Source organism: Oxyura jamaicensis, chromosome 9, assembly GCF_011077185.1.
Source record: "Oxyura jamaicensis isolate SHBP4307 breed ruddy duck chromosome 9, BPBGC_Ojam_1.0, whole genome shotgun sequence".
NCBI classification, from domain to species: Eukaryota; Metazoa; Chordata; class Aves; order Anseriformes; family Anatidae; genus Oxyura; species Oxyura jamaicensis.
Genome location: NC_048901.1, coordinates 15,147,226 through 15,164,423, shown reverse-complemented (window position 1 = coordinate 15,164,423; position 17,198 = coordinate 15,147,226). Strand labels below are relative to the sequence as shown.

The window sequence follows — 17,198 nt, the reverse complement described above, 5'->3', positions numbered from 1 at the left end:
GGCTGAGTGAGAGTTGAAATTAGATGAATCACCCAACGCAGCCCACTTGAAAGGTGTTTGTTTTGGCTCCCCAGCTTCAGGAGCAGGCTGGTACATAAAACCTGTGAGGCAAAGGAGCGTGGCTTTGGAGCTGGCATTTCACAGTCATCTCAGACACAGGAGGCTAGAGATAAATGGTCACATGAGGTCATCCTGAAGTGTCTTTGAGGAGATTTTGTTGTGGATGCTGTTTTGTTTTCTCCCCAGACTCACCAGTAGCTGCCCTGCTGGGAGAAGATTAAGATTCTTTATGGGACCTGTATTGGCAGAGCAGTTAAGGGGTCTCTGTACAGCCCCAGGAGTGTGAGTTTCAGCTTTGCACTGTGCATCAAGGTGGTTGTCTCTGATAACTCAGCTGCAAAAGGTCATTCAGGCAGGGCAGTATGGAGGCAAAGCACGCAGGAGCACAGGCTGCTTAACTCTCATGTTCTTGGCTATAGAAGCTGCAGTGTCTCGGATGCACCCACCTGATGGTAAATGTGTTGCTGACATGGTGCTCACATCTGGTTATGTATGTTTTGTTTGCAGAACACACTGGAGCAGTGCAGTGTCTGTGCAAAGCCCATCATGGAAAGGATTCTGCGAGCCACTGGGAAGGCCTACCATCCCCACTGCTTCACCTGCGTGATGTGCCATCGCAGCCTGGATGGGATCCCCTTCACCGTGGATGCCGGAGGGAACATCCACTGCATTGAGGATTTCCATAAGTAAGTCCCAAGCTGCTCACAGTGGCTCTGCTTGTCTTTCTCTTTTGTTCCTAAAAATCCTTCTTTTCTTTTTGCTGAGTGTCCAAAAAGCTCTGGACCCTCTGCGGCTTACTCTGAAGACTCTTAAGAAGTCATCAGAGCTTTGCTTCAATCAGGCGTGCTGTGACAGGCAAGATTAATTGATTAGCAGCTGCTGATGCTTGATCTTGCTTAGATCTGAATTTATGGATATCCCCTGTGTTCCTCTGTTTTAAATGCTTTGCACTCCCCCTGCAGCACGTGCACATTTCTCTTCCCTGGCTCTACCTGCATGTCAGTGTCTCTCCCCTTTGTCTACCAAGCAATTAAGAGAGGTCCTGTGTAGTTGGACTCTGCAGGTATTCGCTTACCAGCTAGAGGGATCTAGGTGTCCACAGGATGCTCACAGTTCCTCTTGTTTCTAGTTGCTAATTAGATTTTAAAGCTGCTAAAAATACAGCCCTGGTAATAATTTATAGTGAAACCGCTATTTAAAGTAAGTTGAAAGGTATAGTTGCAAATAGCTTCTGTCATTGCCATGCTACCACCCCCATCATCACAGCTAATCTAAGGAAGACAGGTAGATATAATCAGAGCACAAATGTTTCCCCTGTATGGAAAAGACAGACACATTACACCCCTCAATTATAAGAGGAAATCAATACTGACAAATGTGAGTTTACATCTCAACCATTTATCTCTTAATTTCTAAGGGGGTAGACTTAATTAGAGCCTCGTGACATCAGTGTGTGGGCCTGAAAGCTCAAAGAAGCAGACTGACTTGACAGAAAGGAAAGCAGCCACGATCAACTCTCATGTTTAAATCCAATATGAGGATGTTCCCTGGAGCTCAGATAGGTCGGGTTAATTGACAGGTGCTGAAGTGGCTGTGTACTGGTTTGCTTTTCTGTGTCAGAAGACGAGTAAGATAAAAATTGGTCCTGAGCAGAGGCCCAACATGAGGCTAAAGCACCAGTTATGCTCATGAAAGGTTTCCCTCCAACCTATGTATGATTTGGAGGCTGCTTCTTCTTCAAGTCCTTGGAGGCCTTGAGGTTCACATGCCTTCTGGAGAAAGGATGGGAGCAAGAGCTGATGTCTATCTACAAGTCAGTGAACAGATCTGGACCTCAGGGCTCTGAGAGTGGAAAATGGGATGCTGTCAATCCAAGCAAAGGACATAAAACCATTGAACAAAAGGTTGAGGGGAAGATGATGGGGAGTAGCAGAAGACCTAGTGGGACATTGAGAATGTCTTTGGCCAGGCTGCCATGCATTCAGCAGAACTTTGGCCAGCCCCTTTTTAACTGATCAGCAATTATGTTCTGGTCTGGAGGTCAAGCATTCTACATCTTGTATTTGGTTTTGATAATAAAACAATTCCTGATGCTCATGCTACCCTTAGGTACCCCCTGAGCTTGGAGCCCCCAGGAGCACATCCACTTCCCTTGAAATCTGCAAGAGTCATTTCTGGGCCCCTGAAGTTAATATTTGGCTCATAATGAATTACCCGCAGTGGCCTGGACAGCGAAATGTTGAAGTATTTTTAAGCACTGCATTTGAGCTAAATGGCACAAGGAAGCGTCTGCATGAAGCAGCATATAATTAACTGCGATTACAGCTCCGGTCATATCCTGATCCATTTAAGTTATTTTTCAGAGTGCTCACTATCGCCACTGTTTAATTCATTTTTCTGTTAGATCGCAGCTACACAGACATCTTTCATCTGCTGCCAGTGAAATTAATATTTTTCTTTATTCCTAGTACAGATAGATTTTTTTTAAGCTAGTTAATTCTGGGGTGGTTCATGTGACAGGCTGGGTGGCAAAGTCAATCTTTCCTAGATATTTCAGAGGAGAAGGGTCTTTGATCTCCTTGTGTTCTGATGTTTGCTATAAGCATTGCCCTCTGTCACTCCATAGCCCATGACCTCTCATTAAATGGCAGCAGATTCTGTAGGTGTAAGTTTCTTTTTTTTCTGAGCAGAGAATTTGCAGCCAGAGAATTGGTACCAATATGTTTTGAACCAAAACAGCAAGTAGTGATTCAAACGTTCCCATGCATGCCCACCTGCCTGGGAACAGAGATCAACCCTTGTCATGGGCAGATGGGGGTTGCAAAACCAGAACATACGTGAAATAATCAGAAGCTCATGCAGTGGACAATATAAGGTGAGAAAAGGCCTGTCTTGCCTCTTTTACCAAAGGCCTGTTTCACCAATCACCTGTTTTTAATATTTTTATTTTTTTCCAGGAGATGCTTTTGGACCAGATCCTGGTCATCTTTCTAACCTTAGGAACTGGATGAACTTAGAGTTAGGCTGAGGGTTGAGCCTAAGAGTTGTGGCAGTGCATTGGTGTCACGGTCACAGGTGACTCAACAGGTACTTTGGTCCTAAATTAGGGCAGGTAAAATATGCTTTGCTTACTGTCAGGTGTTCTTTAAGACCTTTCCTAATAGTCTGCAAGATGCTCTTTAATACTCTGCAAGCCTGAAATTGCATTGTAAGACTAAAGTGCTCCTTCCTGCCTTCTTTCCAAGGAGGCAGCTGTGCAAAGCTGCAAAATGTGATGTGTGCACGTGCGTATGCCATTTATACACAGGCACACATTTCTGCCTAGCTGGTGCAGTTAGCAAAAACTTTTGCTCTGGGCTTGAGAATGACTGGGGCCGTCTCTTCTTTCTTCAGGAAATTTGCACCGAGGTGTTCAGTGTGTAAGGAGCCCATCATGCCAGCACCAGGACAAGAGGAGACTGTCCGCATTGTCGCCTTGGATCGTGACTTCCATGTCCAGTGCTACCGGTGTGAGGTTAGTATTCTAATCACATGAAGGAAAGAAAGCAAAGGCTGGTATAATTTCATCGCTGCCTCATGCTATAAACACGACAGGCATACCCTATTGTAACACTGGCTCTACAATCAAATTACTTCATTGACTCCAGCATGAAAGGAATTTTTCCTCATTTATATCAGCGCAAATGAGAAGAAAATCAGGTCCCTTATTCATAACAGGTTCATTAGGAGAGCAAGAGAATGTGACTCAGTTAATTAGAGCTTAATATTTGAGAGCATCATAAATTATAGCTTGGACACAAACGTTGCTCATGTTTATGTTCTTAAAATGAAAGCTAATGTGTGTTAGAATTTGAGCAAGATTGTACAGGAAACTCAACATATGGCTCTGGGTTGAAGAATTTTAATGGACACATAAACATGATCATTCTTGTTCAGTGCAATGCTTTTTGTGCTACTTTCCTGTTAAGTTTCATTACACACTTCATATAATTTTGATGGTAAGAATCTGAAGACAGAAGAAAAATCACCTTAAAGCAATTAACATGTGAGAACAGCTGTGTTAGAGAACCTTCAAGAATTCCTCAATGCAAGTGTTACTTGCTGGATAATATATTAGCCAGATGGCAGGGTAAGAAAACGAGACCAAAAGTATTATCACAGTTGCAGGCTTTAATATCCAACTGGAAAAAAGGATGGACTCTGGCTTAAAGGTCTTGCCTGGGACTGGAGGCATCTGGTTCACTTCTCAGTCTGACACTGGCATCCAGGATTCGGCCCATTAAGCCTAATTTGCGTAAGGCATTGGGGCATTCGTACACTAAATTATGCAGAGTCTAATTCATCATACAGCATGTCCCCATGCTGGCTGTTGAGATACCTAGGTTTCATGCGTGAATGTCAGAAGTAGGTGCAGTGGAAAGCTGAGGACAGACACATGGCTCCATGAAGTCCAACGTAGGTCCCAAAACAGCACATTATTAACTTGGAGCATCATCTCATGGGCAACTGAACTGCTGTGGGCTTGACCTGAAGTATTCATGTGGATTTGCTGTTCCAGAGATTGCTGCACTATGATCTCTGCACAATGCAAGTCTTCCCACAGGCACTGTGTATCCGTAAGACAATAAAGATGAGACCTAGACTCCCACATCAGTGAGGTACAGAAGTCTTTTGCAATCTCTGAAAATCCTTCTGTGTTTTGGCCTTCACCTCCACGTGCCTCAACTATCTCAAGTGGAGCAATAGTTACATTCCTTTTTCTACCACTTGCTTGCCAAGTGTATTTACAAACACAGATTTATCATGAAGAGGCATGGCCTCTAAGCAAGCTGTAATCCACTTACTGCAGCTCCATCAGTAGTCCTTGCCCAAATGATTGCCTGATCACACCATGAGGAGTAATTCCCAGTCTTCTTAGCAGCTATACTTAAGTCCACCTGGAATTATACAGATAGAGTTCTCTGGGGCAGTGCTCGGGCCTCTTTTGGGGGGTTTCCACTGTTCCTGTCTCAGCAAAATCCTCCTTTCAGGCACACCCTTTTGCACCAACAGCAATATAAACACAGGTGGCAGTTCTGGTCATGGGAGACAGGCAGGGAGTTTGCTTAGCTGTCACCCTGGAAAGGATGCTATAGCTTTGTGGCATTAACTCTTCCAAAGGAGATTACCTGTAGTCAGATATTAGTAGCGAACTTCCTTCCTGGGGATGCTTACTTTTTTATCTTTTTTGCATTATTAAATATGTGCTTAAGTTTGATGTTTTCTTCAATGCGAAGACCTTTCCTTCCTCAGAAATGTGAAGGGAGTAATCTCCTTTTATTTTCAATTGGATTAAATTCAGCAGAGAGCTTTGGAACCCATCTTCTCTGCAGCATTGTCTCTTATCAGGAAATGGCTTAATCATGAAAGACATCACGTACCTCAGCTTCTGCTTTACGCTGACTCAGGCTGGATCCTGTTACAAGGTGGAGAGGGAGGAGAGAGCTTCTTTGACTAATAGATTCTTCGCTTAATCTTGTTCTTATTTCTTATTTACTTTGCTCTTGCTGTTTGCTTGTTTCTTAGGACTGCGGCGGCCTCCTCTCTGAAGGGGACAATCAGGGCTGTTACCCTTTGGACGGGCACATCCTTTGCAAGACCTGCAACTCGGCTCGGATCCAGGCTCTGACTGCCAAGGCCAGCACTGATCTCTGAGTATCAACTGTGACCCTCCTCAGGATGCCTTCCTGGGGGAATTGCACAAGCTTTGCATGATTTCTTTCCAGCCTAGGGTCTGAAACTCTGTTTAAAAAAAAAAAAAAAAAAAAAAAAAAAAAAAAAAACTGGAAGGCTTTGGAACAAGAGGGCATTCAGGCCATGTTCAGACTGCCTGCAATAGGCACCTAATTTAGACAGGATTCTCCAGGAGGGTGGCAAGTCAGACCACCAGCTGTCTCTGCAGTTGATGGTGACAAGTGATGATAACACCTAAGTTATCTGCCTGTAGAAGGAGGTCTGAACTGGTGAAAGGTGGCTGAGCTAGACTTTTCCTAAGTCATTCTTGATCAGCTCTCACTGAAGACAGGGGAGCTTCTCTTTGATTTTAATAGGATCTGAGTCACAGCAGAAGTAGCTCCACTGTCACAGAAGGTGTGAAACCAGTATGAGAGTAAAACCAGTGCTCCTCTCATTACATCACAAACAATACAACTTCAACCACGCTGCACCTAAGAGTGTAGATGTGATCTTGTATCTTTGGGACGCAGATTTATTGTCTGTATCTTTTGTCTTAGGCCCTTACTTGTCTCCATTCCCTTCCAGTTCTATAGGTTTTTTTTCTTTTTCTTATGAAATTATATTTTGCTATTGCATAAATTTATTCAGTAGTGATGCTTCCAATTCACAAAATGAGCAATCACAGAATGACATAAGCTTGAATACACTACACACACACACATACACACACAGACACAATGTGCTTTTGATTTAGTAGAGATATAAGTCAATCATGTCCATTGAGAAGGTCTTTTAAGGATCTGGGGCTGGAAACACTTTTAAAAAAATCCCAGTAGTTAAAAAAAAAAAAAAGACTACATAGAACTGCAGTGCAGAAAGCGATGCTCAAAAACACCTTATGCCACTCATTATAGTGGGACCAGTGTCAGCACTGGTTTCTGGGTAGATATTTAAGCAGTGCAGCCTTGTTTCGTTGTTTATTGCAGTGGGGAGGATTTTTCTTCAACTGTAACAGGAATTGAATCAGGCCTTGGGATAGATGTTTCTCTGATGGTAACGTGCACAATCTGGAGTTCTCATTAAAAAAGATATTTCAACAACGGCAAAAGGGCCTTTCTAAATACATGCAGTTGTTCAGTTTTTATCTTAAAAAAGTTAAAGAAGGTGTTAAACTGTTCTCTGTGCCAACCCAGAAAGCAAGCATTTTTTTTCTTTCATTTTCATCCCAGCCACTTATTACTCCTCACTGGTAAAATGTCATTGCAGAAGAGTGCTGGGCCAGGAGCAGCACTTTCATCTTCTGTCCAGAGTTAATACAGATGCCAAGGTAAATAAAAGCTGGGCACAGATAACCTTTTTTTTTTTTTTTTTTCTCATGTTGATAGAGTTTTTGTGGGTTTTGTTGTTTTATTAATTAAAAAAAAATAATAAATTTGCAGCTCACTCTGAGCAGCTATAATATTCTTGTTCATGAAACCCATAATAACTCAGGTGCAAATTACATAGTGAGGGAGTAATTTTCGTATCACTGAATTGACATTAATATCTTATTTGCAGATGTAATCAAAGAGAATACCTTTCTTTGCACTTAACAAATTAAGAAGCAGAACTGAAACAGTTGCAGGCTGATTGACCATATTAGTGACAAATTGGCACTTTTCAAGAGTGTTACAAGAAATTTTTTTCATGCACGCACTGAAAAGCAATGAGAATGCAGTGCTTTCATCTTTAATCTCTATAACAGAAGCCTGATATAATTATACCTACTAATGCTGGAAAAAAAGGGAAAGTTAGATGAGCTGGGCTGGTAAGAAACAAAGAAGAAAAAATTAATATACTTACTGCAGCTCCGGCAAATGGTGCATTTCCTTTCAGTTTAGCACTAACCTTTATGGATGAACACTGTGAACTGTAATAGCTTTAGCTGTATACAGTAAATTCAAATACAAACTGTGTAAGGAACAGAGGTTTCAGATAGGTATTTCTGTATTTTGGCAAGCTGCAATGGTGTCAGGGAAGACTCCCAAAATTCACAGCTCAAAATGAATCCTTCTTTGTAGAAGGGTGGCATCATTAAGCAATAGAAATCGTTCTCCACTGTAGTGACTGTGTTGAAGCAGTTTGCCTTTTTATACTAGATTTCTACCCTGGCCTTCAAGAATTTTACTGCCTTATACATTAACAGACTTTTTTGCACTGTGGCTTCTGCCAGATTCCATCTGGGCTCCTGCTCCCTGAACCATGGCACGTAAGATACTTCTGAGCTCGCTTCTTTACAGGCAGTCCCCACCACCACTAGTCAAAAACCCTGGCAACTATTGAGCAAATCCAGTTTGAATTAACCCCACAGAAACACTGGAGTGCAGAGCTGGGGTTGCTAACACTGTTGTATTCCTATGGAGGATTTTACATTTCTGCAAGCATGTACAGAAGAAGCCATTCATCAGGCTGCAAACACAGCTCTGAACTTCCTCCTTGTTAGTGTTAAATCAGGTGGCTGATGAGACTCTCATAAATAACAGTGTGGTAACTGATTCAAGTGAGCTATTTTGGCTACAGTCTGCAGGCAGGAACGACTCAGGAGGACTGAAGTCCAGAGCCCCTTGGGCTTTTATGGCTCTGCCATAGGCTGGACTTGGAGTAAGTCATATGGCTTCTCATTTTCTGCGCGAGGTTTCTTTACAACTTCCCAGGGATGCTATGGGAATTAAACTAATCACAGATTGGCCCAAACTACTGATTTTGGAGTTCTGTTTTCTCTTTCCAGAGAAGTTTGCTGGTATGTAGGTTTGGGATTCCAGCCCATTTAAAAGCTAAGGGCCAGCCAGGAGTTCTAGATCTGAATCTCTGTGTTACTAGTGTGCTGTGGTGAGTTGGGCTGATGTGCACGGAGGTGAGAGCCAAACTTTTCACTCATTAAATACCCCACGGATGGAAAGCGGTTGACAAAGATTGAGTGGTGTTATATGAGGTACTGGGGCTAATTTCTATACCTGATATATCTGGGCAAAAGTACTGTCGTGCTTCTGTTTTTACTTCTGAAACACCAAAGCCACCTGCCTGTTGGAAGGAGTGAGTGTCCAAAAAGCTCATCTTCATTTTCTGTAATGCATGTTCTTTTGGATTCTAAAATTGCTATAAATATATTTGAAAGGTAGAGCATATATGTATATATACATGTATGTACCGAGGGTCTCATCACCCACCTGTGTACGGAAATCTCCCCTCTGATGCATCAGGGTTTAATTAGGAAATGTTGGTGGACTTATCTTACTTGCACTGTAATTAAGAACCCCTGGGATATTGCTACATCACAATATTTATCGCATATTTGTAATATAACCTGACCTATCTGTTCCAAAGAAGGATTTTATTTTGCCAAAGAGGCCTTGCTTTTTTAAGGTGCATTTCTTAGCCATGATAAAAATCACTTTGTTTGTGCCTGTGGTAATGTCTAAACTGTTCCTTTCAGAAAGATTTGGAAGATCATACACATCTCTGTTTGAGTCTACAGAGGTTTTGCTTGTGCTGCTTTGGCTTTTTGAACATTTGTTGGCGAGTAGAGCCTGATCCCATGATTTGTGTGGCCAGATAGGGCCCAAGAGGGGCCAGGATCAGGTTCTAATTTAGCAAAATGCTTAAGCCCACGGGGTTTGTTTAAGCATGGTCTTAAAGCCATTGCATGGTATGACATAAGCCATGGGTGCAGTCATTAATACCAGACTGATTCTGAATGGCCCAGTCAGGCAGATTCAAGTTGGGTAGGATGTGGGCACAAATTTCTGTCAAATGAGCTTGAACACACGATGCAGCTCCTGCGTCCCCCTCATGCTGGCTGGAGGAGGGCAAACAGGACATGATCCAATGCAACATGTGGACAACGGGAGGGTGAGTTATTACAAGATCAGTGCTTCGTGTCAGGTGGCTGTGGCACTTTCCCTGTGTCATAAGTAGCCCTACAGCCAGATCTACTGTATCTTTGAACCATGGCTTTAAGTATCTACTTAAACTTTCTCCAAAAGATTGGGTTGCCTTGGTTACAGCCCAGTCCTTAAGCATATCCCCAAGGCTAACACTAGTATTTTATGAATGTGATGGGTTTTTTTGTCACTTACCTTAATCATTGCCTGAACGTTGCTTTTAAAAACAGAAAGCAACACCATTGCTTTAGCATATCAGATAATGCACCTTTAATTTTGTTTTTGTTTTTTTAAATATTTTAGTTTAGATTTTTATCACAGCTGCAAAACACTTGGGTGATGACTTCATCATAGAGGTGTGGGAGTAGCAAAGTGTTTATCAGAGTGAACTCTACATAATAGTGCTCAGCCTGATGGCAGGAGCAAGGCTTCCCTGAGACACAGGCCTCAAGTTGACTTTCTGCCTACCAGCAAAATATGTGCCTGAGAAGAATGAGGAAAAGGTGTCTTTTAGAGAATTGGTGGCAGTTGAAGAGAATATGAAACAAATCATACTGAAATCTCTTTGAACCTGCTCCTTCCTGCTAGGCCATGGTGAGCCAAGCCTAGCCTAGGCCTGGTTTTATGGTATTGATCCGTTTGATTTTGAGACAGTCTGGCAAATGTGGGCTAACAGGACCCCCAGAGACAGTCTGAGAGGGAAATCCTGCATCTTCACCTTCCTTCAGTAACTGTGTTAGACAGCTGATGCCTTGGCTGAGAAAGGATTTGAGTTTTTAACTGTTTGTTTTTTGTTTTTTTTTATTGATATCTGTTTCTTGCAGTCGGTTCATCATGTTGATTTGCTATTTGTTCCCAGAGTTGTGCTGACTACACTTGATATAGATTTCAATACTGTAAGTCAGGGCTAGCAGAGAGATGTGCTGAGGAATCTCGCTGTGGTGAAATTCCCAAGAGAAAACACTAGTGATGGTAATTGAGGGTTTGTTGCCAAAGGATAGCAGGAACTACTTAGAACTATCTGGAGGTTAGCAATGTACAAATTAAGAGAGCTGTGAGTGAGAACACTATTTCCAGTTAGGGCTGGTCACAATTTTTACACTAAATTATGTGATGTCAAAAGTGCCATTTTTTTAATGAGATATTCTCCTTTCAGTGTTATCCACAACAGTTTTTCTTGCTGTTATAATTAAAACCATATTGAATTTTTATCTAAATAGATTTCAGAGTTGTTAACAAATATTTTCATTTCTCAAAAACCCATGTCTCCCTCATTTTTTGTAGTTCTTGGGTTTCTTCTGCTGGTAAATTAAAGTCTCTGTAATGGTTTTGAAAACTTTTTTGGATAAAAATTCTCTTTTCATTTTTTTAAAGCACGGATTCTTGGAAAATGATCCAGTATTAGGCCTGGTAAAGTAAAATTTTAAGAAAAAGAGCTTTGAAACTTTTCACAAGGTATTTTACCCCCTATTTTTGACTAGCTTTGCTAACTTTGAAGTCACTGTATCCATTGCCAGAACAATCCAAATAATGTGACTCTTCTTAAAATAACAGCATTACTTCTGTTGGGTTTGTTTTTCTGAAAGCCATGGGCTGGCTGGCTATGGAGAGTGCCTATGACTTTTTATGTGGCAATTGTGTTTTTTTTTTTTTTTTTCTTAAAATTAGTGAAAAATATAAGCACGTTATTGCAGCTGCCGTGAAGATCAAGAGGTACGATTGAACTTCACCATTCTGAGCTTGGGAATGGCATTTCTCCTTAAACATTTCTAGAAATATTACCTGTCTTCCTCAACATTTCAAGTTTGAATTTGCAACAGTCAATTGCCTGTCTGGCATTTGGTGCTTCTGAGTGCTGAGAGAGAGAAGACTTAACACTTGTGAAATTATAAAGTTCTCCTGACATCTAAAAACTTGAGAGACAACCATAAGCTCAGTAGGCTTCCTGATGGCCTTTGGGGAACAGCTCTCATTTCAGCTTGTGGGTTCTGTGCTGTGATTTGCAAACACTAGGCTCAAGCACCTGCAGACCACTCTGGCATATGGACTCACATGCACGCATAAGGTGGTTGTGGGGCTACAACTAAGAAATGTTTAGGCTGAAATATTAAGCGCTGCTACTTATACCCACTGGGCTTTGTTCCTGGCTGTTCCTGGTCTCTTTTAGCTTCATGTTATGCATATAGGCAACTACCCCATGGGCTGGTCACTGATATCAAGAGCTCTTAGGGCAAACTCTTTTTTTTCCTGTTTTGCTGTTTGTCTACATTTCTCATCATGTGTCAATCTTTTAGAAAATGAGGAAGGAAACAAAAGCCCCAGGGGTGACATTACCTTTACATTTCCAGGGTTTAACATCCCTCGTTGGGAACGTGGTGCTTGGGGGCTCTTTGCTCTGTCTCTGCCCTCCCTTTTTTCCACAAGTGGCAATCTTACCTTCTTTTTCCATTTGCTCAACGTGCTCTTGTCCTTGTAGTGAAGATGGTATGTTACTTACTTCACAGAGGTATTGCAAGGCTTAGCTAGTAGTCGGAAAAACTTTTCCAGATCTTTAATCAAGTAGTTTTGCGCATCCATAGTATCAGTGGCCTGCCATATGGATATCAAAGAAAATGATTATAATTATTGCTTTTAAAATGATTGTGAAATTGTGCCTTACTTTTTCAGTCATATTTAACCATGTAATTTAGAACCACATGATTGCAGGGACTTATCATGAAGAAATTTGTTTGAAGGATAGTTTGTTTTTAAATATTTTTTCTCCAAAAATGAATTTATTAGTTTTCCCTCCTTTATTTCTTTTCCTCCAGTTTTATTCCTTTAATATGTTTGTGTAAAAGGGCAGCCAACATTTGCATTCGTGAGAGACAGAAGATTTTATTTGGTCTTGTGTGTGGAGCTTTCATTTTCTTTTATGTTCCTTCAGGAAAATTCCTCTCTGCCCGATTACTCATAGTTAGATGTCTTTAAATGCAGGCTGACCAGTAAGGGTTTTTTGTTGTTGTTTAATTTAGTGTGTGGTTTGCTTTGTGTTTTTGTTTTTTAATTATCTGGATATCGGGTACCGGGGAGGCATTGCACATTAATGCAGAATGTTAATGCTAATTTTCATAGAAAAGACAAAATTAGAGTCCTTTCCCTGTCTCCAGCACAGTTTTGTTACTGTTTTGTGTACGACACTAATACTAAGCCAGACTGTAAAGGCAGAACGCTCGGTGACCTACTTCCATTCACCAGCAAGAATCCTTTGTCAGCTGACTCCTGTTTGTTTGTTCATTTTTAAATGTCGGATTACAGAACGAGCATCTCCCAAAGATGAAAGAAAACAGTGTTTTCATGTGCAGGAAATTTGGGGTTGCAGTAACAGAACATTTTCTTTGTGAATTTGGATGTCATGGTGTTTTAAAGCCCCTGCCTGGAGCCTAAATCAATTTGGCCTCTCATCCAGTTCATCTCACTGGTGCTCCTAAAAGGCTGCAGCCCTGCAAAAGCTCATGCAGCATTTTTGGCCTCTTTCCCTTGCTCCCATTTGGTACATATTTGCACAATTTAACTGAGCTTTTCTTTCTGCTGAAGGTCAGATGCAAGCGATACGAAACACTAAACTTTATAAACAAGCAAAGCCATTTTAACCACAGTGTTTTGGACAAGAATGGGTTTTTAGGTGGCGCACTGTCTGCTGGCCTGTGGAGGGGGGATCCTGAGACTACATTTGACTGAAACAGGATGCAAAGCCACAAGCCTTGGTTTCTTAATAAACTACTTACTGTAATCCAGCTACACAGTTTCAGCCTCACACTTTAGAAGAAGCTTCCAGCAGCAACGCACATACAGGCACTTTCCCTTTTCCTTGCAGAAAGTGAAACTTTCCCAACCAGTGCCAATTTAACCTATTGCATAAGATGCTGGAAGTTTGTTTTTTTGGTTGTTTTTCTTTTTTTTTTTTTTCCTTGGGATTCTTTCTGTAACCTCTATGAGCAAAGGATGAATAGCTTTTCTTTTTCCTTTTTTTTTTGACAAGATTAGATGTTGCATATTGATGAGCTAGCATTTCAAAGGTCCATGGGGCTTTGGAACGTATTAAGAATCTCTGAAGTTTAATATTCACCACATCTTAAATATTCAGAAGGAAAAATCTGCATAAAATGGCTTTTGATAAATACGTTCTAGGCGTTCTTTCTTGCTGTCTTACACAAGCGTTGTGGGGATTGTGGCCGTGCCAGTTTTGTTCCAAAGTGTCTTTTGTTTCAGCTTATCAGGACCATTTTGATCCCATTTGTATGCCCAGCACTTGTCCTGAAGTCTTTTATGGTTCCCGCTGGAACTGTACTGCAGGCAGGTGGATGTAACCAAGGCAAAGGCGCTGCTGAGCACCCTAACTCCTGCACAGCTGTCTGCCTCATTGCTCCCCTCCTGCTGTACAGCCTCATCCTGTGCTTGCTTTTGGCGGTGCAGGTTGCTCAGCCTGGCTGGTTAGCCCAGCAGTCAGGCTTGGCTAAGATCTTTCTGGAGACATTCTTCATGCTGGTGGGGATTTGCAGGTGGAGAGGGCAAGATCCTGGATGCAGGGACAAAGCAAAGTGCCATTCAGGGCATCTCAGATCTCACAGGGCAGTTTGGGTCTTTAGTAAGAATCTCAGCAGTAAGAGGAATGTTTTTAGGAGAAATCCTTCCCTGGATCTGTTTCCCATCTCTGTTGAAAATCCGATTGAAGCTTTAGATGAGAATCAGTGATGGGCTGTGTACACTCAGATATTTTACTGTATTATCAACACTCTCGTTTGCCTTATCCTTGAAGTCCCATGGTGCATGCCATGGTGTGCAGGACAGCTTCTTTGGCCCTGTTCATATGCAGCCTGGACTTTGTCATGCCAGCCCCTGTTAAATCAGTGCCTGGTACTTTTTCTCAGGACAGCTCTGGCTTGGGCCAAGGGCAACTCATGCTCCAATGCAAACAGTGGTGCTTTCTTTTTTGGCTTAAAAATAATGCAGCCTTTTCAAATTCACCTTTCCCCTCTCATGTATTCCTGACAGAAGTAGGATTTTAAATATTTCATAACATTCCTCTTTCTTCTCCTTTTTTGCCAGATGTCTTGAAAACATTGTCAGATTACAATCTGGGTGGGGGTTTTCAGGATCGATTTCCTTTCCTTCTTGATTGCGTGGTGTAGGTTTGCAATAAGTTTTTTTTTTCTTTTTTTTCCATGTCTTACAGAACAGATGCCTTCAGTTTATGCAGAGAAAGATTGACTATGATTAGAGCTAATCCAGGATGGCAGGATTGGACCCCCACAGTGAAATCTAGAAAAGTGATTGCAAAAGTATTTTGTTTCTCCTTTATTAATTACACAGGAAGTTTCCACAGAAGGCTCATGTAACACAACTGGCCTATGTAATAAGTAGCAGGGCCTGTAATTACAGTCTGTCTTCTGATCCTATCTGTGCTCTGACTTTCTAGGCATTGCAGTTCTATTTACATGTGTCTTTGTCACCTTTTAAATTTTTGATTGGTCACTAAGGGAAGAACAGCACAAGCTGCGAGCCCTGTGGAGATCCAGCAATGAGGCCTCCTCCTCCTCACGTATCTGCCTGCTTTGGGACACAGGAGAGAGAGATTTTTACCAGGCATGTAGCAAGGGGAGTGGGCTGTGTGCCAGCTGTGTATCTTTTGAGATCTCGGAGTCCTCATAGGACTGGAAATTTGAACCTTTTACAGGTCTTAAGTAGTGTACTATCCTGCGAGGGAGTTTGTGTATCAGCATTTCTTTGCTCCAAGCAGTTTCTACAGGATTTCGCCTTTCTTTTCTGTAAGATTCAGGATCGTATGGTTGCAAAGAGATCCTTCCAGCTATGGCACAAGGAGGGAGATGGCTTTTAGCATCGTGCAGAGAAGCTGAGCTATAAATGCTGATATCGATGTAAAACAACAGTAACCTGAGTGGAAGTGGAAGGCAGCGATTTACCCGCGGTTCAGCACCAGGTTCACCAGCACTGAGCACCAGCAAGCAGGCCTCAAGCAGGTCAGCTCCCTGGCGTGTCAGTCCTGAGGCCTGGCAATGAGGAAATGGGCTCCTTGTAGAAGTCCTTGGTGCTGGTCACTCCCACAGTAGTCTCTTCTCTCTTTTAAAATGTGTTCTTGAGTTAGGGTAGAACTCGAGAGGGATGTCCCCCAGTCTTTTCCTTCAAGCCATACTCCTAGCGCTATGTTAGATCAAGAGGAACAAAAGCCATTGTGCAAACACTGTTATTCTATGCAAAAAATATTAACAACCCACTATGGATACATTTAATGTCCATTGAAGCGTTAGGCAAATCGTCCCTTTTCTGCAGCTTGCACTGTTATTTAATTATTTTTGGTATGACTTATAAAAAAAAAAAGAACAATTATTTTTAATTTTTTTCTAACTCTACTTCTAAGAAAGTTGATGCTTTAAAGGAAAAAAAAAAAAACTTACTTTCAAACATGGGTTTTTCAGGCTTCAAAATTAATAATTTCTACACCTGACCCAGTTCTTGCAGCTGCCAAAAAAGAAAAGAGAAAGCTATTTAAATTTCTCATAGAACCATTTATCTCTTAAAATATGCCAAGGCAATTTGAGGTGGGGGTGGAGACTCAGCTATTTATCTCAGCAGCTTGATTTTTCTCTTTATGTTTCTAACTGTCAGGGGAAAAAAACGGTAGGAAGCTATTCTTGGGCTATTATTGATGTATTGTGTTGCCATTATGCAGGATGTCTGCTTTGCTATATACGGAAGGACATTAATAATAGCCACCTCCCCTGCCCCCAGCCTCGGTTCCTCTTTGGGAAGATACGCTTTAAACTGGAGCATCTGCCCTGCTCAGACTGCTGCTCCCCCCTCTTCCCACCGTTTGTTCCCAGACTAGTTTGGGGGAACAAGGCTAAAGGGAATAAGGAGACAGGTTATAAGGCCGTTCTTCTGCCCACTCGTGTTCTTGCTCCAGGCAAGTTATTTCCATGCCATGTACCTGGCTTCCTCTTCCCTTCCCGTGTGTTGCTCCTCTTTTCATTCTAAGTTCATCGGTAAAAAAATAAAAAATAAAAAAATAAAAAAATGAAAAAATAAAAAATAAAAAAAAAAATCTTGCTGTTTTTTCTCACAGGGGCTGGCTGGCAGAATGGGCTCAGCAACAGCCCTCTGATTTGTTATCACCCAGCACATCGTATCCAGAAACGTAGGTTTCCTCATTATTTGCCCTAAGTAGGAAAATGCATTTCCATTCCCATCCCCCCTACCCCAGGTTTAAAACATTGTGAAAACTATAAAGGGTCAGTCCACTTGTTTAAAGACTCGGATGCTTGTTTTATTTTTGGAAGCAGAGTGTATGTTGAACAGGAATAGTTTGATGTTTAAAAAATAGCCCCACTTCAGCATTCCCCTGAGGTGCGGGAAGTCGTGTCTCCGCAGGTCCCTGCCAGCAGCGGGACAGCCCGGAGAGCAAGGCCAGCTTGAATAGGAAAGAGAACTGACCAACCTCATTTC

The 17,198-nt window shown here is 41.9% G+C and overlaps 1 protein-coding gene across 5 annotated transcripts in view; it reads left to right on the top strand.

The window, feature by feature from the left end:
- Nucleotides 1–16,740, top strand: part of LPP (LIM domain containing preferred translocation partner in lipoma) — a 312,873-nt gene extending 296,133 nt beyond the window's left edge. For all 5 annotated transcript variants that reach the window (XM_035334161.1, XM_035334162.1, XM_035334163.1 and 2 more), the window contains 3 exons: nucleotides 568–746; nucleotides 3,454–3,574; nucleotides 5,626–16,740. In XM_035334161.1, the coding sequence (XP_035190052.1) occupies nucleotides 568–746; nucleotides 3,454–3,574; nucleotides 5,626–5,754 (429 nt within the window). In that variant the 3' untranslated portion in view covers nucleotides 5,755–16,740. The remainder of the gene's footprint in view (nucleotides 1–567; nucleotides 747–3,453; nucleotides 3,575–5,625) is intronic.
- Nucleotides 16,741–17,198: the final 458 nt, after the last annotated feature.